Source organism: Hylobates moloch, unplaced genomic scaffold, assembly GCF_009828535.3.
Source record: "Hylobates moloch isolate HMO894 unplaced genomic scaffold, HMol_V3 SCAFFOLD_4, whole genome shotgun sequence".
In the NCBI taxonomy this organism is placed as follows: domain Eukaryota; kingdom Metazoa; phylum Chordata; class Mammalia; order Primates; family Hylobatidae; genus Hylobates; species Hylobates moloch.
The window spans coordinates 139,052,689-139,078,551 of NW_026652279.1; the positions used below are offsets into that span (position 1 = coordinate 139,052,689).

The following is a 25,863-nucleotide window of genomic DNA, read 5'->3' on the forward strand; positions in this document are numbered from 1 at the left end:
TCTCTTATCAAGTAGGGACCTTGCATTTTGTGAATCCCATTCCATCTTTCACACAGAAAACACTCAAAAGAAGCTTGTGAAATGCAATGAGCGATCCCTAAACCTCATTTTAACCTTTTGATGAAACAATGAAGTGCTCCAAAGGCAGGGAACCACAGAAAGGAAGACCAAAGAGGCCATTGGAAACTATTACCCAGAAAATTAACCTTGGGAAGTTGAATGTCTGTGTATCTGTTTCTTCACAACAATGAAACACAGTCCAGCCCAGAGACCAGAAATGTGGCATTTTAATTGAATAACTTCATACTTGCTTGATAATTGCATATTTAACATAATGTCCACTTGTCACATTTATATTTCTTTTAATCAATTAGTATTTAATGAATTAGTGCCTGTACAGTGAAAAATAAGCTAGTTGTTAAAAAAAAACTTAAATTTTTATTGGTTTTGCTTACATGATAAAAAATCAGTAACTATAGCCCCTTTAGGCAACCAAAAAATTCTCCCAGATATATAATTTTTTACACTGTTATATTATAGTTCTATAAGGTTAGCTACAGCATACCCATGTTTTGCTATAAACTGTATTCCTTTGGCCATATGTAAACTATCAATACTAAAAGGTGTTTGAACATACATCCACATTAGCAGTGGATAATATGGGAGAAAATAGATTAAAATCTTTTATAAATCTTTTGAGCTGTAACATCTATGTTAACAATAATTTTGTCTGTTGCTATATTAAAGTCCTTAATACTAGGAAACATGTTTTGAAGTTGAACAATAGCACCTTTTTCTATCTTGGTTTTGAGTATGTAAAGAAATTATATTTGTTTCTTACTTGTCAGTATGTTAAAATTTTGAATCAAACATTTTTTTAAAAAGCCACTGAATGCAATTTTGTTATAAATAATGCAATTATGCTTTTTGTGTGCAGTTTCAAAATTTGGCAAGATAATTACAGAACATGATACTGACATGGAGAAGGAAAGAGTATCAGGATGTAAAAATTCAGTACATGGTAATAAAAATAATCTAAAATTTAAATAGAAATAAAAATATATTAATAAGCTGTGAAAATATTAGTGATTCAAAGTTAATTTAAAATTGAGAATCTAAAATGTCTTCTATGATAACAGGCCTCTGAAAAAGTGACTGGGATGAAATTAAAAAACAAGTTTGTAGGTGATTTATAAATAGAATCCATATGGTGTGTGAATTAATTATTATTGCCCTTTCTTTCTGGCCACATTGTTGGGTTTTGGTTTACTGTACCATCACATTCAATACTGACAGAAAACAACATTACTAGCTTATTTCCAACATGTGGCCCAGTTTACTAAAAGAAAAACAAAGTAAAAATTTGGGCATATTTTAAGACCGAGTTAAAGCTCTTGGGCCCAATTTATTTCTAAAGTCACTCTGAGAACATTGCACTGTGTTTTGCTGGAACAAAATCAGGACCTTTTGCATTGATGTGACGAGGCAATGACGAACGTTAGGCTAAGAATGGGAATCTGTCCCCATGGGTTTCCTCCAACCCCACCTCATTTCCTCTCTCTTCCGTTTTCTCTTGTACATACTTTCACACACATCTCATCCCAAGCTATCCTAAGGCACTTTGCTTAGAAGATTTAAAAATTAGGCAGGAATGCACAAAGCTAAGAGGTTCTTACAGTCTCAAAAAGCAGTTTTGCCTCTAGATGAAAGAAAAGCACCACGTCAAGCACACTTTTCTACTGGCTATTTACAAAAATAATACAAAAATTAGTAATAAGCTTTACAGGTAGCTGTTAAATGTCCTAATCTGTATGATTTTGAAAAATAGTATTTTAACTATAGCATTATACATATGCTAGAAACCATTTTAACCACGGCATGAGTGAGAGAGGGTGGTGCCTGCCCCTTTGTCATGTGGACACTGCACCAGGCAGTTCACAGTCTCTATTAGGAGGTCACTGGCATCTCTCCATCGTAAAGCTATGAGCACAGGGCCTGCCCTCATTTAATCATCTACATGCAGTGTATGTAGGTAAGTATTTACAGATGACAAAACCAAACAGAGTTTAAGCTACGATAGTGAAAAAGAAGATTTTAATAATCCTGAAAAAATTGTAGATAGTATTGTCTTCACAGGGTATGTGAATGACAGATTCAAAGAAGTGTTTTGGGATAGCCTTTCAAACATTCTGTTTCTCTTTGTGAGGTTTGATCTTATCTGAATGTAAAGGATGTAATAATTTTCTTTTTAAAAGTATTATATTTTAGATTCAGCTTGCACATGTGCCAGTCTGTTACATGCTGCTTGTTTGTGACATGTTGGTTACATATTGCAGAATGCTGAGGTTTGGGCTTCTAGTGAAAGGAGCGTAATGATTTTCAAAAACAGCATTGCTCTTTCTGTTACTCCCTCCTGATCATTTAAATGTTTCTAGTGTCCAAAAAAATGCAACAACTAAACTGCTCTCTCATTTGCATCTAATTACAGTCTGATCAATGGTATGATATTAATTGAAAAGTTGTTTTAAATGATTTTAAAATTTTAAATTGAGTAATTTAAGCTTCATTTAAAAGTTCTGTTTTATAGTGACTTATTCTTCCTTTATATCAGAATCCCATTGATTTAAAAATAAATCTCTTTTTAGAAAGAATAGAAATTCTGAGTGAGCTCATTTTTAAGCCTAAGTGTTGTGTGAATATCCTGGAAGTTATTAAGAGCTATGTTGAAGTGCTAACCGTAAAAAATTAAGTGCTTTCACGATGAGGCGTTCTTAATTCCCACTGATTTTCTTTCCATGCCGTAAACAGCTCATAAAATGTCATATGTAGCTATGAGTGTTAAAATAATTATACTTAATATTTTAATAGTATACTGTGCAAATACATAGTTTTTTGTTTTGTTTTGGCAAATGTTTCATTTTGTTGTAATGACTTCAGTCCAATATAAAGAAAATGAAATACAGTGAATAGTTCTTCTTTCAAGATGAGCTGTATTTATTACTGGAACGGAAGTTGTCATATCCGTGATCATTAGCTTTGAACTTTAAGCACGACTGCTTTTCCTCCAAGGACTGTTTCTCTTCAAATGACTGGCACCAGCAGCATAAGCATGACTGTACAAAACAAAGTAACTCATTATATGTTAACGTCAGTCACCTTTCCCAACTCTTCCTCCTCTCCAGGGTTCTGACTTTCTTTGTATGATTAGGAGTTCTTGGGCCCTTTCTTTCCGTGCTCTTTGATTTTCCCTCTTAAAAGAATATAATCACAGTAGTAGCATATGATAATTTTTTAACTAAAAAATGCAGAAAAGAAAAAACCTACATAGTTAAAATTTCTCATCAAGAGAAAGCCACTTTTAATTGATATTTACTCTTGGTTATTTGATAAATAATCTTAATATTTGATAAACATATAATTCAAGACTTTTCCCCATGAAAACAGAAATATTTGCACATACATGAAATAAATTATGTATACCCCATAACCTTGTAGATATTCACAAAACTCATCCCATTATTCTAACCATTTGTGAGAGATTAACTTCTTGACGGAGTCTCGCTCTGTCGCCCAGGCTGGAGTGCAGTGGCACGATCTCGGCTCACTGCAAGCTCCGCCTCCCGGGTTCACGCCATTCTCCTGCCTCAGCCTCTCCGAGTAGCTGGGACTACAGGCACCCGCCACCACGCCCGGCTAATTTTTTGTATTTTTAGTAGAGACGGGGTTTCACCATGGTCTCGATCTCCTGACCTCGTGATCCGCCCACCTCAGCCTCCCAAAGTGCTGGGATTACAAGCGTGAGCCACTGCGCCCGGCCTTTAACCTGCTTTCTCTCACTTGACAGTGACATAAATATCTTTTCATGTCAATGAATTTAATACTGCTTTCCTATTTTTTCAACCATGTATTCTCATATCTCTTTTCAATATTGTTAAACAATAAGGTTATATAGTACAAAAGCATCTCAGTCTTCTTCAATTTTTTTCTTGAACTTTTTTTAAATATAAAATTTTGTTCATTCTGCTTGTCTTCTGTTCATTCTATATGTAAAAGAAAATGGGAAGTCCACTATTTTATGTTCTGTAAAATGAGAGTGTTGATCCTGATGGAAGTTCTCTTCCAGCTCTAAAATTTGAGTTATGAATGGGCGAAGAATGTTATAGGCTGCCTTAGCATTTACACGGGAGCTACGTTCTTAGCTTTCCAGTAGTGAAATACCATGGACAAATGGATGATTTTCATATTAGGGGAGGGGATATTTTATTTCATGTTAGATTGTTGAAGGAGTGAATGAATAGAAGGATGATAAAATGCAAGCAGCTGAAGAAGGAATTATATGTATTTCACATTGAACAGCACATCATTGTTATACAACAAAGGAAGAAAGAGGTAAAACCTAAACTATTCTTTTTTGTTTACCTTGCTATTCTCATAGTCCATGTGAAAAAGGAACTAATTTAGTTATAATAATAATTGCAGCTGCGAAGTTCAGAATCTACCAAAAACAGGGAACAGGATCTTTAATTCATGTTTAGCCTTTATTTTATTATGTGATGCCTATCAGACATCAACGCATGTAATTTTTATTACTTTTTGGTCAACAATTCCATGAGTGTAACTGATTGGCTGAGGCAGTAGGGAGTGGCCGACTAGGATTTATACGCAAAAACAATTATAGTGATTTATAAGAAAAAGTCTTATTTAAAAAAATCATCCATGATGTAATAAAAGGGAAACTATAAAATAACTTACTAAATCTGTCTGGATAGATGTATTAGCAGTTTTGAAAGCTTATATTTGAGTCATATTACAAAGAGCTTTTTATTTTGGGATGGTCTCTTACCTTAAAGCAGTTTTTGAATCTTTTGCTCACCAAATACAGAGCAATTGGGTTAATGCAGGAATTCAGTGAGGCCATGTTGATGCCAATATAGTCCAATACCAACAGAAAGCTGCAACAAAATAACCCAAAATGTGTCTGAAAAATATGCTATTCTGAACATGTATTCATTGTAGGCTTCTGTGCTTTTGTAAGGAAAAAATAATACCAATATACAATGGTTCTAAATTTATCACTCATCTTTGCTAATAATGATGCTCTGCCTGTCTCTGTCTCTGTCTTCCTCTAACTCTAGCATTTCTACTGACTTTCCTCCATTTCCCCTTCCCAGGCCCAATTCTTCTCTTTTAAAATAAAATCTCATTTGGAAGTACTGAAGCTGGCTGAAAAGAAATAATTTAGAAAACGCATTGGAGAATCGGACCTGACATTTTCCACCTTGGCACTCACTCATCATCTTGACAACTCTGACTGTCTGTCCCCAGTGTTCTTCATACCCCCTCTTCCCTGTCCCTCTCAACAGGACCTCAGATAAAAACTGGGAGTCTCCATGACTTCCTAAGGGTGAGAAAAATGGTAGTCTGTCTTTCTGCCTATAAAAAAGATCGATGGAAACACTTCTGAGTGGCATTTGTTTACAAAACCATTTCTAGTTTGCCTTTCTTACCTCAAAAGTTCACATCTATTGGGGTCATTCTGATTATAAAGCGTGAGCTTCAGAATCCTGCTGAGGTGAAGGGGAAGCCAGCAGAGGGCAAAGACAAGGACCAGGCAAAAGACGGTTTTGGCCACTTCCCGTCTCTGAAATAAATCCATAGTTTGACCCTTTAAAGATGGCTCATTTTATTCATAGCATTCTGTCTTCTAAAACGACATTTAATATTGTCTACAAAAAGTCAGTGGCATATGTAAAAACTCAGGACACTGAGCTTTATATGGAATAGTTAATGTGAAGTGCAACAGAAGTGAATAGAGATTCATCTTTAAAAAGTTCTGATTCTCCCTAGATCCTTTTAGATTATATAGAATATCTCCAAATAAATAATATAAAAATATTCTTTATCTATTTAAAACTACCAGAAGCAAGAAAAAGGAAATATGCTCTGGTATATAATAATGTTAGTTTATCATCATCATCATCATCATAATTTTCATATTCATAATTATAAATTCAACTATGAGTTATCAAATATTTGTATTTTCTTACCTGCTTTAGGTGATCATTTAAAGCAATCTGCATGCCACTTTTCTTTCTCAACATTTCACAGGTCATCAGGGTATAAAAAAATGCAGTGATGGCCAATGGCAAGCAGAAATAGAAACTGAACAGCCACCAATCTTTTGCTGTCTTGTAAAACTATGGGGATGAGAGAATTTTTATGATTAATACTCTTCTGTAAGAAAATCTTATATAACAAATGTAAAACTTAAAAAAATTCATCAGGGAATGATTATCTTCTAAATTAGATCCAGTTTATATATACCATACAGAATCTTACAGGCCATGTTAAATAAAACATAGTCATGTTAAATAAAACAAATTTTCCCAAAAAGATTTCAGTTCTCTAAGACAATGTGTTATAAGCATGCACAAAAACTTAAGTAGTTAGGCAAAATTTGAAATATTTGGTAATTCAATGCTTTGTCTTCACATAAAAAAACTTATCCTTAGAGTATTCTTTGCGTGAAATATAACACCTAAATATGTAAAGATAGCTTAGTGTTTAGATGAAGTTATCACTTTTTAGCAAGTTTGTTTTATGGGAACAACAGATACGAAAAGGTCTAGGTTAACCATTTAGCTCAGTAACATATAAATCTGACCTCACAAAAAGATAAAATCTGCTTTTGACTTATGTCATATCTCTTATTCTTTTTCTTCTCTGTTATCTTTTTCATATTGCTTTAGATATATCTGTGTTGGAGAGGAATTTATGTAACCTAGGCAGCACTTTTTTTTCCTTTTTACTAATAGGAAACAAGGAAATAGCAATTTCATTTTCAGTTTCACATTTTGTCCTTGATTCTTTTACTTAGCATGATATATACAGTTCATAAAGTTTTATTTAGTCTCCTTAGATATACAACAGAAAATAATCATTGGGAATAGTTAGGCCAGCCCCCTTTGCATTAATGTCTCTTAACTCATTCTGTTGGGAAGAGCCTTTTACACTCAGGATCTATCTTCTGGAAACGAGCATCATCATTCTTTTTCTATTCCCTAATCAAATGTTCTTTAATAAATGACCAGGATGAAAAGTTTCTTGCAAGGGCAGCTTTCTCTTTGGCATCAAAGACAGAGAGAGGGGAGTCTTGCCATTCAGACTCCATCCATATCAGAGTGACTTCTATCTGAATATTTGCCGGACCATCCATTCCTCTGACAACTACTGGGCTATCTTGTGCAGATTACGTAGTAGCTGTCAGTCCTTATGGGGCTGTAGGATACAGTAAATTCCTCTTCAAAGAACCAATATGTCAGTGTGTTCAGCTTCCCTGTTCTTTGTTCTCCATTTTAAAGTTTAACTCCCTCATTCTTTACATCTCCTTGCCCGTAGTTTCAGTAAACAACCCCCTCCTAGCCTCTATCACCTGCTCTTTCCTTAGCTATCCTTAGTCACCTGCTATGTCCTTAGTCATCCGTAGTCACCTGCTTTGTAACTGTCCTTCCCACTGAAACTACTCACCCCACCACTCCAGCTTGTACCAACTGGAATAGCCAACTGGAATTAACTTAGACTGTGTGGTCCAACCCTACCCAATAGGGGAAAGATGCAGCAGTGGGAACTAGCTGCATCAGCGATAACACCCCCTTCCCCTCCCTTGTCTGGTATGCTCTTGCCATTGCTCCATTGTGAGACACACCCTTCTATAGAAGTAAATTGTCTTGCTGAGAAAACTTTTGCCTGAGTGCTATTTTCACTTTGTGGCACCAAGCATTTTACTTCTAACATGGCTTTGGGTAGAAAAGCTATAAATTCACATCAATTCTTTCATGTGGACTTGGTTTATCTGTGCCACTGAGATCAAAGGGATTCTTAGAGAAGTAGTGATCTAGCTTCTTGCAGCTTGAGTCGTTGATCACCATTAACTCCACAGTCCTGGGATCTATACTCTTAATTTATGCCAAGGACAGTCATAAATCAACAGTTTCCCAAGGAGTGGGGAACAGGGGAAAAATAGCTAAATATTTATAAGGCAAGAGCAGAAAGGAAAATAAAAAAAGTAAAATTTACCTGCATGAAAGCTGTCTTCTGAACGGGATGAAGCAAGCAGATTCGCAGATAACTTCCTTTGTAGTCCATCGTAATTATATCAAAACCTATGGCTTCAGGGACAGCCAGAACCACAGAGACCACCCAAATCAAAACAATTTCTACTGCTGTCCATTTTGGAACCCCAATTCCTTTAATTCTACTCCAAGAAGCAACAGCTCGATATCTGAAGTTAAAAATAGAATTGTATTTTAAGCTGGCATACCTCAGTTTTATTGAATCGCACAGTTTATTTTCTAAGTAGCATGGAAAACAATAGTATACATTCAGAATATACTTGGATTAAATAGAAGCTTCTACCTGTCAATACTCAGAGCACACAGACTCAGCACAGTGATTCCCACGGAGGCTTTCTGTATGAAAGGTACCAGCTTACACATCTCAGCTCCAAATGGCCAGTCCTCTGCCAGCAGCTGCATTGAGAAGACACAAAGCTCTGTTAAGGGGTTTCATAAGATGCCCTCTGAATTGTATCACTTAGTGAAGAGTAATTAACATGCAAAGTAGGATAAATTCTCGTTGTCATTCTTTTTCTCATGGACTACTTTTTTGAAAAGCACTATTGTTCAATATATGTATGGGACAGGGAAGTGTGTTGGGATTGATGAAAATGCAGCCAGCTTATAAGAAGTCATCATGCGTATACAGTAGCTTAGAGTTCAGCTCACCTCATCAGAGCAAACTTGGGCCAGTTGGTCAAGTTCCTCCTGAAAGTTGAACCTGTATACTGTCATAGAGTCTGAAATGCCCAGGTCATGGCCAAAGCAAATGATAGGTTAATTAAAATTGAATGATTAATAGTCCTTAGCTGAGGAGACCAGACTTCCCTACTGAAGTAGTACTCTATGCAGAACAGCATGTGCATTCAGGCACTTGTTCTTCACTGCAGTCAGTTTACCTAACTGAACAATCATTCAGTTGGAGTAGCTATGCAGTTGTTCGAACACACCAGGCACATTCCTACTTGGGGCTTTCGCTCTAGGTCCTTCCTTATCCTAGAAGGCTCTTTCCCCACAGATTCACCTGGTTAACTCCCTTATCTCCTTCAGGTCTTGCTCAAATTTCATCTTTTCAACATGACTTACCTTGATCACACTATTAGATACTGTAACCGGTCAGACATCCTCATCTCCCTACTCTCTTTTCCTTTTTATCCATACTCTATCAATTCCTGTGGCATATCACATTAACTTATTTGTTTGCTTAGTTTTTGTTCTGTCTGGATCCCTGCAGTGTAAGACAGACTATGAGCTCCACAACTGCCTAGAACAGTGCCTGACACATAGCAGATGTTTAATATTAACAGTGCTTGATTCATAGACTGTAAAATATAACAGCGACTGGCTATATAAGGAGCAAGAAGACATAGTTATTGCTATTTTATATATATATATATATACACACACACATAGTATGTAATATATATATAGTGTGTATATATGTACACGTATATATTTCTCTTTATCTGACTGCAGACTATGCAACCATCTATTATTAAATGTGGTTATTTTCTTTCTTAGGACAATGTGGTGTGTCCCACACTGGTAAATGAATCACTTTAGGTAAACATCTGGATCAAATGTTCATGAGGTTTTGAAAATAAAGTATTTCAAATCCATGGGTCTTAAAAATATTTTGAAAAACAACCTTCCGAAAGTGAAAATTATTTTGAGACACAATGGAGTCTTTCCACCCTTTCACTAGTAGTGAAGACTCTACCGAGTTTGTCAAGCTGAGTTGATTGTTCTGTAACTAGAATGACGTCAAAGGCTAAAATGTTTGTCTCATAATGAATTTGACTTGGAGATTCAACATAGGACCAATTTCATTTCTAAGTTTGATATCAAAACTTACACAGACATGTGGGACAAAAGTTGGCAGACTTATCATATATATATGCTTAATGTAGGATCCTGAAGACCTACAGGGCCAGGCAGGTAACACAGAGAAGTGGAGGGTGCCAGGTCTCAGAAAGTCGTTGGTGTCAGGAAGATGATGGGGAGTGGGATGGGGTCTGGGGTAAACTTTGTCTGAAAGGGGTAGCTGCTAATAGACGTCACATACTGTTTGCTAAGGGATCCCAAATACAAAAATCTCTTGACTTTTCAAAAGAACCCAGATTGGAATTTTTATATGAATCTCACAATTTATTCAAGTTCAATTCATATATTTTTTAAAAAAACTCTCAGATAACATTGTATTATCAAAATACATCTGTGAGCCATCGTAGCCTCTATCTTGTGACTTCTGGGTTAATCAAGTTAATCAACCGACTCATGAATTCTGCTTGTTCATTCATTCATTCAATGAGTATTTATTGAGCATTCTCTATGTGCCAGACACCATTCTGAGCACTCCTGCTCTCATGGAGTTTACACTCTAGTGAGGGAGGCAGACAAAAAACACATACATACTTAAAATGGTGTTAAACAGAGGCTGTGATCATATTGAGTGAGGGTGGGATTTGAGGTGTTTTCTTGATAAGCTTCTTAGTAAGGTCACCCTGAAGAAACAACATTTGAGGAGAGACTTGACTGAAATAAGACAGTAAGCCATGCGACGAGTATTCTAGCAGAGGCAAGAGCATGTGCAAATGCCCTGAGGTCAAAACAAGCCTGGTGAACTGGAGGTACAGCAATGAGGCTACTAGCTACTAAAGCTGGAGAAGACTGACCCAGCCCAAATGCATGGAAAATGAAGTTGTAGAGGGAAGAATTTGAATGCTTTTTTTGAGAGAATTCATTGCAAGGTTTGGAGAAGGGAAATGGCATGATCTAACATATTTTTCAAGAGATCACTGTTGCTGGCCAGTGTAGAATAGAATGTAGGGCCAAGAAAGGAAGCACTGATGAGAACTAGTGGTGAGCCGGACCCTGTGTGCCCTGAGGCTGTGGAGAGTGGGTTACAGGCTGTATATATTTTAAGGGTAGAGGTAGCTAGCAGGACTTGCTGATGGGTTGGACACATGATGTGGGAAGTCAGGACACTCACAGAGGTTTACCATGTGCATGGTGAAGCCATTTACCAAAATGGGGGAGACTCGATGTACCACAGGTCTGAACCAGCTTTGAACTCATGTAGCTTTAAAAGAGCTGCCAATTACCCTTAGAAATAAGAATAAAAATTATCCAACTGGTTTCAAGGATTGTGCTAGACCCAGCCTGGTATAACTTATTCAGACAATATTCTGCTATTGATTACTCCTCCGTTCAAAACATGAAGCCTAATTTCCTTGCCTTTGAATGTGGATTGGACTTAGTGATTTGTTTTCAATGAACACAATGTGACAAAAGTGATGATGTGTGATGCCTGAGACTAGTTCCTAAAGAACTGGCTTCCTCTCTCTTGGATCACTTATTCTGGGGGAGGCCAGCTACCATGTCATGAGGATACTCAAGCACCTCTGTGAAGAAGCCAAATGGCAAAGAACTGAGGCCTCTTGAAAACATCAAGCACTAATTTGCCAGGTCTGTGAATAAGAAGATCCCCCAGCTTTAGTCAAACCTTTGGATGACTGCATCCCCAGCCAGTATTTTAAATGTACCTTCTTGAGAGACCCTGAGCTAGGGCCACCCAGCTAAGCCACTCCTTAATTGCCAAGCCAAAGACACAATGTGATTTAAAAAATATTTACTGTTTTAAGCCACTAAATTGTAGGGTAATTTGTTACTCTTCATTAGGAAACCAATATGCTTGCATTTGTTTGCTCACTTAAGTGAGTAATAGATCCACATTTGAACCCAGATGGTCTAGAGTCTATGCTTACAACCACCATAATACCTGCCCGACAGTGGTTTGAAGGAGGTGATTGTACAAAAAAAGTTTAGAATTAAATCAAATAGTTTTTTAAACCTATAGCTATGTGTCAAATAATGGTAAAATATCTAGATGCAGAGCAAAATCTTCTGCTCACCTAGTGCGATGGTTAACTTTATGTGTTAACTTGACCAGCCACTGGTTGCTCAATTAAACATTCTTTATTTCTGGGTGTGTCTGTGAGCATGTGTCTGGAAGAAATTAGTATATGAATTTGTGGACTCAGAATAGCAGATTGCCTTACCCTAGGTGGGTGGGCATTATCCAATCTCTTGAGGGCCTGAATAGAACAAAAGGCAGAGGCAGAAGGAATTTGCCCCTTTTTCTTCCTGCCTATCTGGAATGTCTCATTTCATCTCCTCGGGCCCTCAGACTGGTTTCTCAGGCCTTTGAACTTGGACTGAATTATACCACTGGCTTTCCTACATTTGCAGCTTGCAGATGGCCAATTATGGGACTTCTTAGCCTCTATACTCTCATAAACCAATTCCTCATTATCTATTTATCTGTCTGTCTACCTACCTACCTATCTACCTATCCATCCATCTGTCTATCCCACTGGTTCTGTTTCTCTGGAGAACCCTGACTAATCCCCCTAGTTATTTTATTCAAATAATGTCCAAACATTTGGATATTTTAAAATATTTTATTCTGTCTTAAATTATTTCCAAATATGTTAATATTGTTATCCTGTAGGTACCATTATCAGAAGAATCAAGATGAATGAGTGTCCAGACCATTGAAAGGAAAGAAGTCTGGCTGATGAAAATGAGCTCTGCACTGATTCCAGGCCATGTTTTGAGGTTTCCATTGTTTTTGGCTCAGCCTAGAAATTGGATTATTGCTCTTCATACCACTGGAGGCCTGCAGCCCAACCTCTGACCCAAGCTATCACAGAAAACAGAGAAACACAAACTGAAAATTGTAACAATGCTCTTCAAGCTCAACAGAGAGATAGTCAGAAACGTAATCACCACGGAGAGATTACAGTTTTCTAGTCTACACTTTTGAAGGGAAAGAGACTGCAAAAAAAAGAGAGAGAGAGAGAGTGAGAGAGCATTAACCTTTATCAGCTTTCAGCATTTCATGCTTTCAATTTAGAACTGGATGCTATTGCTTCTGGAAGGCCACAGAAGATGTGGGAAGAGCATGCACTGTTGCTTCCATTATTCTGTAGTGAGAAGGATGGCTTTGGCAAGACTCTAAATGCTCTTCCTTTAAAAATCTTAACCTCTGCCTCACTGATCAGAAGGCTTTGTGGAGACCCAGCAAAGCCTGATACTCTGTAACAGAAACCATGCCCACTATTGATGCTCATCTCTGTCATCTTAATGGCCTCCAGCAAGAAAGACTTTAGGCAAGCTAGTGCTTGAAACTTATCTAAAATATAAAGGTATCCCTGGTGGGGAAAAACTATGAAGTTTTGCCAAAAAAAAAAAAATTCACTCTCAACCAAGATGCCATCTTTAAAAGTTGGTGAGAGACTGTTCTTATAGATGGATATGATTCTTAGACATTCATTTCTTCATCATTCTTTGGGAAAAATAACAACATCTAACATCTATAATTTGAAGTCTAAGGATACAGCTTTCCCCACTGAAAAGGAAATGGATTCACTTTATTGCAAGAGGAAGCAACTCTAACTTTAAACCCAGCAATAACACATTCCTTATTCCTTATTTTTAGTTTTTCCTTTGGACTTTACCCCATTAAATTAGATAACTTAAGGGCAAGGTCTGAACAGTGAAGACAATTCAAACATGCAATCAAAAGGCAGTCTCTCTGATCGCAAAAAGGGTGTTTAGAGTTCAATATTGACACTATGTCCCTTCCACATAAATTAAAATTTTAAATCCTGTTTAAAATTAAGTTGAATATGTGTTGCCTAACATTGATCAAATATGAGCCAGTTGGCAATACTCACATAACTGGCACTGGTTTTCATATCATGATGTCTCATCTAACTGAATAGCTGTTGTTAGTGTTAAGTCCTGCTGGCAATATGGTGTCCATTTGACAAAATGATAGCCTATGTTTGTGCTGACCCATTTTACCCTAAGGCTTATACTGCTTCTCTAGAACATTTCTTTTGGATGATAAACACAAATAAATAAACACTAGATTGAAAAAAGGTGTGACCATACTGGCTAAAAGATTTCTACTCAAGAAAGACTGTGATTTTATAACTTTACATTGGAACAGCTGCTTGAGAAAGAAACAAGGCAAGAGAATCCAAATAAATTATTCTATTACATTATAAAGTCATTTTTATATTATAGTTTAAAAATTTTCTAAAAAGATAAATAGCATGAATAAGAAATAAATATTCGTTATTTATTTGAGGGTTTTGTGAAGTGAATCCTACAAAATCTCTCCAACTGGGGGATTTACATTTTTCGTTTCTCTTTTTAATTAAAAATCGCACACTTGAGATAATAAATGAAGAAAAAAAATCCTGTTAACACACACCCCTGTTAATGCCAAAAGGAGTCAAGCCCCATAAAGTCAGGAAATGCCAAAGTTAACCGTCTTGCACAAGCAAATGTTCACTCGCCTCATTAAACATACATAGCATTTTCTTTTTCTATTTTATTAAATTACAAGTATACACTGAGCTTTAACTGTTTATTTGTTTCAGAATATTCTACAACATTTATAATACCTAGTACAGTGATTGACACACAGTGGTCACTCATTCAATGCTTGTTAAGTAACAATGAACGGATGAGTGGATGAATGAATTTGGTCATACGGCAGAAGTTATCTATGACAAAACATTTGTCGTGAGCTTTTCAGCTCTCATATTCTACATATAATCTTTAGAGAATTGACATGACTGTATATTTACTATTTATATTTTCTAGTACTGATGATCAGGTCTTGGCACATAGAGCCAGAAACTCTAGAATTGAGATTTGAGAGTGGGCTGGACTCTTGTTGGAGTTCCGCTTTTCCATGCAGGCCGGAAAAGGTAACGACAAAAATTCCTCTCCCACCCTCTCTCTCCTACTCAAACTTGTCAAGGCAATGACTGATATAAAACAGAACCTACTGTTTCTCACTATGTAATGGGATTCTATGAAGAGCTTTAGTTGTGGAGAGGATTGTTAAGTTTCGTGGAAGTAGATGCAGTAAACATAGGGGCATTGTAAGAGATGATTGTTTTAGAGGATAGGTGAGTGGTGTAATTAAGAGGACAACCAAGGTTACTTTGCCAGACTGCAGTATATTCCATCCTGTGGTAAGTTGTGAACGTTTCTTTAAACGACTGGCATTATATAAATGTTTTCACAGTAAGAGTCAAAAAAGGAAAATAATGGAATGGCTGCATTTCACAACTTTAGGAAAGGGTGTATTCTGTTTTTGTCTCTGTTTCCTGTAGTAGTTAAGAGTTTTTCTGTGTTCGAACTAGAGTTTTAATGAGATAGGGCACCTTCATTCAAGGACTTCCATGCCAGAACTCTTTCCGTATTGATACACAGAGAAATAGTTCAAAATAAGCTTTGAATTTGGAGTCAATATGCTGATCAAGTGCATGGAAATTTCTTTTCTTGACATACAGTGCACCTGTGCCCTGAAGGACAAATATAAATTACAAGTTCTGCCCTGCATCCATCAAAATGCACTTAATCACTTAAAGATTAGGCTATGTGAGTTAGAAATACGTGGGTCAGAAATAATGTTAGCTTATCCCCCAGGGGTGCCATCTCAATAGATTACAATATGTACAGTGCCCCCTAGAGTTGTGCAAGGCAGCAGTTCTGTCCATGGGAATCTATTTCACACACATGCGCAAAACAGAGGCCTTTTCACAGCTCTGGAAAGATTCCTATAACTTGCTGAAATAGAACAATGGCTTATGAAAATGAATTAAAGTTCTTGAAACAAAATCTCTAAGAGAAAGAAAGAGATAGAAAACAATTTTTAAAAATATTTCTTAAGAGAAACTGAAGTTTACCTCAAATATATTTTCCTACCAGAAATTTGTTTCTAAGTCTGTAACAGGCCGGGAAAGAAATTGATTGTACTCTTTTATTATCTAATTTAAAAATATATCCATAGTTTGAGCTTTAAAACTTTCGCCGACATATTACATATTTTCAAAAGATCCAACAAAAAGAAATAAGAAACCCCATTCACAAACCTGGCCTATTATTAGTTCACTTATCTGAGCTGGATCTTCTAAGATCACTGGTGACATCTGAAGACATTGAAGAATGAGAACCTGAGGGCCTCCTGGCTCAGAACGAGACTTGCAAACTACATGAATTCAACAAACCTTATTAAGTAACTTCGTGCAATACCTAAGCCTAATTCTATCTGTGGAATATCTTATGGGAGACTAATAAGCTGCGATCAGAAAATGTCTGATTACTATGGAATCTGAAAGCCCATTAAAATAGTCTGAAAACACTGAGTGAGTGGGAAGAAGACAGCGTACAGTGTAAACATTCTGAGGATAATTTTCCTCCTTTCTGGAAACTACAATGAAACTGAAGAAGAGAGAAGTAGGAAAAAGACAGAGATCAGCAGGCATGAGTGTAGTTTTGAGCCTCAAAAGGGGAGACTTGCTTGAGAAATGCTTCCATCAATTTTGCTAATAAATTTCTGATTCAAGAATGATCCTCTTCTATCTTCTCCCTTCACCCCTTCTCCTCTCTCTCTCCCTCTCTCCCATCCACCACCACATTTTGGCCATTTTCTTGTTCCTTTACATTTTCACCAGAGGCCCTGTAGGGAAGGATAAATAACCGTCTAAAATAAAAGCATTGGAAATAATAAAAAGTCTAAAATTAGAGAAGTCGTTGGCTAAGGTATACCCACACACCACATTCAGCTATCTCCCAAACATAACCAACCTCTTTTTAACTGTGCAAAGTCCTGAAAGAGAATGTTTCACATCATAAATTACATCTTGAATCTTATTTCAGCTCAGGCTTTATCTGTCAACACCCTTTAAAGAACTTAATCATTTATTAGCATTTGGCATGTTTCTCTAAAAATAATCAACTATAGCATATTAGCTACACAGAGATACCCTTATATGGTTTTCTTTGTGAATTGAAGAACATGGCTCCCTGGCCTGGAGACAACAGGGTCTTGGCTACGTTACCCTTTTGTACAACTATGGAAATATCTTCAATCTTGAAAGACTCATTTTAAATGAGCAAATTGAGAAATGTAAAGCTTTTGATAGATAAGCCTTACCATATTGAAAGAAAACCTTACCTTGACATTCGTAGAGGCTTGGATTTATGGAGTGACCAAGTGGCAGATCAAAGGCAAACACAAGAAATACCATCGAGTTGAACCTAGGGAACCTTTCATTGCCCAGGGCCAAGTGCCTACTGACCATTTTGTCACAGAAATCTATGACCAACATGTGAAACAGTGAATTGGGAATATGAAGTCTTGAGTTTCTGGTTTATTTGAATTCTGCTATCCACCTGTTATCTGACTATGACCAATACATTAATACAGAAGGAATCAAGCTTTCTTTTTCTTTTTCATTTGGACATTGGTAAAAATATGAGTGGAAGAAGCCCACTGCTCTTATGTCTTATGTATAACATCATTTGTCTGCAAGCATTTGTGTAGTATTGACAGTCGCAGCCACTATGCTAGATGGGTGTCGGGGTATTTGTTTTATTTGTTAACTGATTCCAGGTCATTCAAGCTAAAAGCCTGGCTCTTTATTAACACGTTTTAAAAGTTAATACTTTAAATGTGCTTAGTTGGTGCTCCTTAAAAATTATTTTGCTTTACATAAGTAATACAGGTTCCACTTTTGGTTCAGAATGCTTATGCTGGTAAAATATCTTTAAATATTACTAAAATATTTCAGTTACTTGACTGGAAATGAGAACACTGTTATTAAATTAGGATAAATTAGACTCCTCTCCCAGTGATACCCTTACTTCTTGTGTTGCTATATATGCATATGCTTCAGTTTACTGATTGGAATATATGAATATACTTCAGTTTACTGATTCAAAAATTATAATTTCAAAAGTTGGTGGTGTTCCATCAACTTTTACTTTTAACTACAAAACTAGTTAATTATACATAAACTTGTTAAGTACCAGAAGTAGTCTAAGATAGGATAGTGCAAAAGGTAAATTTGTTCAGAAAGATAATCCTGATTGTGTCACAAGCAGAAAATATCTGATTACCTGCCAAGGTCACTTCACTCGAAACTCATTTGTGGGTTCAGTGAAGCAATTCCGCATTTTGACATACCAGCATTTTAATGTTATATGTACCCACACTTAACTAGTTAAATGTTAAAGATCAGCAGTTTTGCCTTTCAGAACTATGAATGCAGCCTCTTTGCCTCTAATAGTAGCCTACAGTTCTTAACTGTAAAACCATCTAAAGCACTCCAGTGGGTCACCAGCCTAATTTTTAGCTCTCTATCACCACTGGACACCTGATTACCTTTGGATCCTTACCAAACTAGTTAATGTGGATATTGGTATTTGTCTTATCAGTTTGCAAGCAGATTTATTTTTAAATGCAATTTCTTTACACATAAAGGAAGCTATATTTGAGAGCTAACTTCATTAACACAGTTATCCATGTAAATATAACACAAAGAGAGTTAATAAAATTCAGAAGTAATTTAAGAACTCATTATTTGCTCAAGAATTTTTAACTTCTCCCAACCTACAACCAAGTTTTGTTAAATATCATTGCCAAATCAAACCAAGCCAAATCAACTAACCAACCAAACAACAACATAAACACATTAATAGCATCCACAAGTACACCTGGCTGTCTTGCTTTTTATCCAGCTTTGATATCTATGCTTCTACAACTTAGTAGTGGAACACCAGGCTCTCATATGAACAAATATCTAGATTACCCCATTTATTTTAGGATATATAGGAAGGGCACAACAAGTAGCTTGTGAATAAGGAGAAATTCATCCTAGCATCAGGTAGTCAAGCACTGGCTTTTGGTTCTGGTGTATATGTAGACTATGTAAATATTAAGCGTGGTGGCCCATATACATATTACAGATAAACATTAATATGCATTTATATCCATATTGAGATATTATATAAAGTAGCGATGAAAACCAAGAGTACAAGAATAACTTTCTAGCACAATATGGCAATATCTTTCAAAATTACAATGCACACACATTTTGATTTAATAATTTCAGTTATAAAAATTTACCCTTTAGATGTAGTCACACATGTGTGCAAAACTATATGTACAAACATGTTGTTTGTAGTCATGTTTGTCACGACAAAAGCTGGAAAACAAAAAATACTCAAAATGCACATACACACATTTTAATAACATTTATCATTTCTTGCTATGTGCCATGCCCTGTGCCAAATGTTAGTCATCTTTTTACTTATATATTCTTATAAAACTTAACATTTTAATGTGTGTACATGTACACATGCATATATATTTAAATAAATATCTCCTTTGGATGCCTGAAGTTTTCATTGTTCTTCTGGTTGGTGTTGTGTAATGTAGGCATAGCCCTAGTGTGTGCCTATGAGAAGTGTAAGCAAGGCTTATTATTTTCTGCATGTTTACATGAGTTTGAAGTGCTTCAGCAGCCTCAATTTGCTAAGTGTCCTCAGACACTTCCCTAGCCTTCAACACAGGATTTCACCCACAACACAGGAGACCTGTGAGAGTGGTATGATTCTACCTAAAAGTTTCCAGGGACCCAGCTCCTTGAGGAAGTCCAGGCAGATCAGACATGTTTCCCAACGCTTTTCAGCTTCCCACTGCAGCAACTCCAGATAAAGTCCCACCAATTCCACAGCCTGAAGACTGTAGCTTCCAATAAGAGGTATGACATTTTGTGATTTGTCAACTTTACTGAACTCTATATTTATTAACCTCTAGATTAATGGAATAGATTCACATTGACATTTCTGGGCCTCTGGGCCCTTAGTGTGCCAACAGGAGAGTAGGAGAATTTCACAAACCCCCAGAAATTGTGTATATTGAATTCTCAAAGAGAATTATAAAACTCCACCAAAAAAATTAGAAATCACTGGTTTAGCTTTAAGCCTCTTATATTAGGATATATTAAATATAGCCTTCATAACTCATTTAAATTGCTTTTTTCAGAATGATCATACCTGACTACTCTGAAATTCTAAATGCATTAAAAAAAACTATGTTGCCACAATTATTTAGGAGAATAAATGGCTTTTAACTAGTCCTGGATTTGATATTTTGGTAAATTAAGCCATTAGAATAACTTCCACTGATATTACACACTACAGACCAGCTGAAGGGGGTTTCAAGAGACAGAAATCCTGACTCAAATTAATTTCTGAAAATGTTTACCAAGTATTCTACTGTGGGATAGCATATTATTTGCCATAATTCCACCAAATGCTCCCAAATGAGATCCTAAAACAATACTCAAGGTTGGAGACGACCATGCAGTGCCTGAGCATGCTTCGTGCAGTGGGATGGGGTGGACCACAGGGTCTTGGGCTGGATGATCTGGGTTCAAGCCCCAGTTTCATTACTTTGTAGTGGTATGACATTAGGCAAGTTACTTCTTCACCTCTCTGACAAGTAGTTTGCCTAGATCTAAAGCAGGAATGATAACGATACCTCCTCTACAGGGTTGTTGTAGTGATTTAATGAAATAAACCAAGTGCCTAGTGCATCATTAACTGGTAGCCATTATTATGATATTGTGTCTCAAGCTAAACCTAAGGCCACAAGGTAGGATTCAATAATGATGACCTTAGTGATGGGACGTAATGTGATGAATGTGTTTGTGACCAATATTGATTAATGGATGGACAGATTTGTAATGACTCATTGGCTTATTTCAGAAGTAAAAACACTGTCATGTTAAGACTGGATGGCTTCAGGGAAAAGGATGTAATTTCCTAGGGAAACAATAAGGGAGTTTGAAATGAAAGGGAAACTGTGTGACCTCTTGGGGAGTCAGAAATTCTCTAGTTTATCGCAAATGCTCATTTAACCAGACAGAGGAAATAAGATGGTTCTGGAAGAACTGATTTATATCTGTCCAGGAGGCAACACACCAGAATTAAAAAAATGTTCTCAATCCCACCTTCTATGCAGCACTTAAGCTACTGTCTGATTTAGAAAGGTTTCTAACTGGGCTAGACATGTTGGGTTTCCTGACCCCCTAAACAGAACTTTCATAAAATCCTGTGCCAACCTAGCAAAACTAGATTGTAATCTCCCTTTGGGAAGAGATCTTGTTAGATTTATTTTAAATTTATCACAACATCTTGTACTGAAAAGTTCTCAATTCGGTTTTGATGAATTGAATTGAAATTCCTTTGCCAAATTAGAATGGGAAGACTTAGTTTGTGGGACGTCTTAAGAAGTAAAAGGGTCACTTCTGGCCCTCATGGAGTTGTGACTGCATTTAGAGATTCAGTTTCACTTCTGGCCCTCATGGAGTTGTGACTGCATTTAGAGATTCAATTTCAGCTCTTACCAAGTAAATCCTCACGGTTCATCAGAATCAATTGCCACACAGGATTTTAGGATTTCTTCAATCAATTCTCCCATTTCCGGGGGTGATTCCCTTTAGAGAAAACTATATCCTAATCCACTCTCACCGCTAAACCTCAGAAATGTTTGGAATTCCCCTTAAAATATAGCTATTGGGTTAGGATTTTTAGAGATTTATGAAGGGAAATTTACAGGCATGCCTTATGGTAACTACTCCTGCCAACAGGTCAAAGCATTCCCTACAACATTTCCCAACTTTACATTCCGTTTTTTTCCCCTTGTATTGAAGTACTGAAGTCAGGGCTAGCTATAGGCAAATCCGCAAAGCACAATTCCATTTCCTTACACTGTGATTGTGTTTTTATGTGCAACTTTCTATTGCTACTGCTGCTGCTGCTTGCTGGGAAAGTTTTAAATATTTTCATATGTCTTTGACATTTTCCAACTGTTTTATTTAAACTGCTTTTTTTTTTTTTTTTTTTTTTAACACCATAAAGCCTCAGTAAGTGGGCACTAGCAGCCTTATTGTGGAATTGAGGAAACTGAGGCCCAGAGGTGCTGGGATGTGTCTGGAGTTCCAAAGCAACCTGGAGCAACCTGGCTCTTTGTGTATTTTTACTGACGCCCATGGTAATCACACAATAATGTTAACTACTGAAACCCTTACAGATTTAGAGTGCTCCTTGGTCTTGTCCATGAAATAATTGATGGGGTGCCATCATATAGCTTGCACTTTGGAACCTGACAGATTTGAGTCTGATCCCCAGCTCCACCTCTAATTCATTTACTTTGAGCATCCTACCAGTCTTCTGTAAACTAATTGTAATATCTACTTGTGGGCTGCTGGAAGGAATAACAGAAGTAACACACCTCACCCAGTCCTTGGCCCACTGTAGATATTTAATACAAAGTAGCTACAGTCCATCACAGCAGGTGAACTGTGTTTTTCCTACTCACCAGTCTGGATCTCTTTCTTCCAGGCCATTTATTTCCTAAAAACCTACTTTGTACCTGCTACTTTCAAAGTCTTCCAAGACAGTGCTTCCCAAAGTTAGTGGGCATATCAATCACCTGAAGATCTTAAGATGCAGATTCTAACTTAGTAAGTCTGGGGTAGCCTTGCCTTGCATTCCTAACAAACTCTCAGGTAATATTGATGCTGACTGTCCATGGACCACACACTTTGGACTAGAGGATGTACCCAATTAGGTGCACTTAGGGACTAGATCCTTCAGGACTAGTGGTTCTCAAACTTTATAGTTCATCATAATCACATAAAGGGCTTGTTAAGATACAAATTACTGTGCTCCACTCCAGAGTTTCTGATTTAGTAGGTCTGGGGTGAGGCCAGAAAAATCTTCATGTGCACCAAGTTCCCACAGTGATACTAACGTTGCTAGACTGGGGACTACACTTGTCCTAAGCTTAGCAGAGGTCTACTGAAGATCTGAATGGAATTTTATTCCAATGGCTACTGACTTTTATGAGTGGACAGAACCAAATGGAATTTGGTTCCAAAGATTACTGACTTTTAGGAGGGGCAGAACCTTAAGAGGAAGCTAAAGGGAAGCTCCCTCTACAAGCTTTCTCATCTCCCCGTCTCCAACCAGGCCCCCTTCCTCAAGCCCACCATGATTTCAGCACGCGCCTTTTACCTTGTAGACATTGATAGGGATGTCAATGACGATGTGCAGCAGGTCTCCCAGAGCCAAGCTGGCGATCAAGATATTGGGACCGTTTCGCATGCACTTGTTCTTGTAGATAATTCTCAGAAGTGTGGAGTTCCCGATGATCCCCAGCACGAACACAAGGCAGGACACAACCGTGTTGATGTATTTGAAAGTCTCCTTGATCTCGATGGATCCTTGGCACGGAGGAGGGGAGATGGTGCGTGGCGGAGATCCTGCCATCCTGTCTCCTTTAGGCACCTCCGCAGGTGCCAACGACCGCGCCAGACTGGCGTTGGAACCCTTGGGCCATAAGGTCTTAGTGGGTGGCGTCATTATCTCTGCGGTTTGCAAAAGCGGAGTGGCCCTGGCAGGCGGGAAGCCTCTCTCCTCTCCCCAGATCCGCGACAGGCCGCAGGCAAGAACCAGCGCAACCAGGGCGCGTCCGCACAGACTTGGCGGCGGCTGCATGCTGCTGCCTGCTCCAGAGGGCGTCCGGTGGCCGCTCCGCAGTTTCAGAGCCTAGAGACAAGCAGGGGAAGGAAGACAGGACACTTGGGTCAGCTGCCCGAGCCACGTCTCTGCAAACGCTAGTACCGCCCGCAACCTCTTCGCCAGTATCCACGCTCAAAAGTAACTCAAGTTTGCGCGCCAGTGGGGAACTTGGCGCTCGTGACTCGCCAGCGCGGGTCAAAACTCCTTCTTGATGCCCTCTCCGCTGTTTTTCTTCCCCCGCGTGGCCAGGAGGGGGTAAATAATATGCAGTGGGGCGGGGCGTTCTGGAAGGGGTGTGCCAGGGAGGGAACCATGGGGGTCCCAGGCAAAGCTCCGAACTCTTTCACGTAACGGGAGGAATACAGACACGTCTTAGTTAAGCGTGCGTGGGAACCGCGGAATTGAGGCACCTAGAGGCCAAGGGCTTGTGTCAAGCTCTGCATTTTGCCCCGCAGGGGAACCTCTATACCCCGCGATTGAACTCGAAAGACTCCTCCCGGCGGATGAAAGGCGCTACTCCCTGGCTGGCTGAGCTACAGCTCCCCCAGCGCGCCCAGGAGTGCGCCGGAGATTCGGAAACCCGCAGAGACTTCTCAAGTCAGCAGGAACTTGGAAACCACTGTTCCCTCCAAATGGCTTCAAACACTCGCGCTCCTTCCTTTACCCAACCTAATTTTAATTTGTCCTCTCTACAGGCTTTATTTTTATTTTTTTTAAATCCCAAACTAGTAAGCCAAACCGAAGCCCCTGGATAAGGTTCAATCAATGATTTTAATTCAACACCAAGCCCGAATGTTTACCTCTCGGATCTGACAAACCAGATGCAGAGCGACGAATGGAGACCACCTTCCCGGGACGCGGAACCCAGCTGGGTTCCAGCCTGCTCTGGGAGAGGAGCACGCCTCCCTTGAGCTGCAGGCGGGTCTGGCTCTGACGAAACGCTGCGAGAATGCCAGACAGTGTAGCCTACACCGTTTGCTCGGGGTCTCTGCTGCCATCAGACAAGTACTTTTATTCATTCATCCCTTCCCCATCAATCACCGCCAGACTCCTCCCGCGCCTTCCGACCCCGCTGCAACCTTTCCCCTTGGGCGATGCCTGGACAGCATCAGTAGATCAGTAGTAGTTGCCCGAGGGAGGGGGCAGTCCTCGTCCAGGGACAGGTCCCAAAAGGCTATTTATTTGTTAGAGTTCTACGCTCTTCAAATGAACCCAAATCAAGGGCAAGTTATCACGCACCATGTGACACGCGGCAGCTCCAGACTAGAACAAGGCTCTGCACTGAACGTGATCATTGAACTTTTAATGCCAAGTGTGACTTTTCTTTCAGGTAAATGTTCCGCCGCTGTGATATTTAAGGTTGGTTTGTGGGCGCTGCTCTTTGCTCTGCTTCATTTTGCCCTGAAGTTTCATTTCAAGTCCACATTAACCCCAACACGGAACAGCTCGATCTCTTCTTCCCAGGCCCTCTCACTGCCCCGAGAGAGGATTACAAGCACTCCTCATTTTCCCTAGTACAGCTCTTCTCTTCTCTTCCTGCCACAGTATCAGTGTTAGGCAATCTCAGGGATTTTTACACTGTACCTATGACAGACTTGATGCTTATCGGAGACATGAAAATAATCAGAAAGCTGGCATGCAAATTCAACATGATATTTATTTACCAGGCAGAGCAATACAATAAGGTCTTTCTATCCATTCTTGAGCTCCATGTTTACTGCAGAGAAGAAAATAACAGCGACTGGTAGTTTTGCCCAGAGATTGTATAAAAGAGGTCAGGAAGTCAGGCTTGGAGATGCACTGGAGAGTACTGTGCCGTCCTCCAATCAGCAAAATCCCTACTGAATCTGTGAAACTTCAAACCCAGAAGCATCCATTCCATGTAGCAGTTTCGCCCAGAGACAGGAGGCTCAGTTTTTGCTTCATGTTAGTTAATGGCATAGATTGGAACAAGAACCTTGGATTTTTGGCTCTTAGGCAATGCTTTCTGGGACAGTGGAAGTAGAAAATCAATTTCTATTTAAAAAGGTGAACTTTAAGTGTGAAATATGGTTAGGAACGTGGTTACGGAGTAAGGCTAAAGGAATGAGAAATATGTTCTAGGGCTGTGAGTGCTAATTCCAAATCTGGCTATTTTGAATTGCAGTCCTTATCCTCCCTGTCTCGTAAGAACGAGGTCAACATTCAATTGCTGAGCCAAGTAACAATATACAATGTTGTCTGAATAAGGAATTATATGGAAGCTTTGGAATATGAATATTTTGCTTAGTTGACTCCACCCAGT

The 25,863-nt window shown here is 38.4% G+C and overlaps 1 protein-coding gene across 1 annotated transcript; it reads right to left on the reverse strand.

Moving 5' to 3' along the window:
• Window positions 1-263: 263 nt before the first annotated feature.
• Window positions 264-24,759, reverse strand: EDNRB (endothelin receptor type B). The gene is made up of 8 exons (XM_032151069.2): window positions 24,380-24,759; window positions 23,073-23,606; window positions 8,416-8,528; window positions 8,077-8,281; window positions 6,048-6,197; window positions 5,508-5,641; window positions 4,844-4,952; window positions 264-3,113 (listed from the first exon to the last, which is right to left on the reverse strand). The coding sequence occupies exons 1-8, from the start codon at window positions 24,596-24,598 to the stop codon at window positions 2,979-2,981; spliced, it is 1,599 nt and encodes a 532-aa protein (XP_032006960.1). The 5' UTR covers window positions 24,599-24,759; the 3' UTR covers window positions 264-2,978.
• Between the last annotated feature and the right edge of the window lie 1,104 nt (window positions 24,760-25,863).

Coding starts and splice junctions, on each gene's coding strand:
- EDNRB (XM_032151069.2), bottom strand. CDS start 24,598: ATGAATAAAAGTACTTGTCTGATGGCAGCAGAGACCCCGAGCAAACGG. Junction 23,607..24,379: donor TGGTTTGTCAGATCCGAGAG/GTAAACATTCGG, acceptor GCTTGTCTCTAG/GCTCTGAAACTGCGGAGCGG. Junction 8,529..23,072: donor TCCCTATCAATGTCTACAAG/GTAAAAGGCGCG, acceptor TTCTCAATGCAG/CTGCTGGCAGAGGACTGGCC.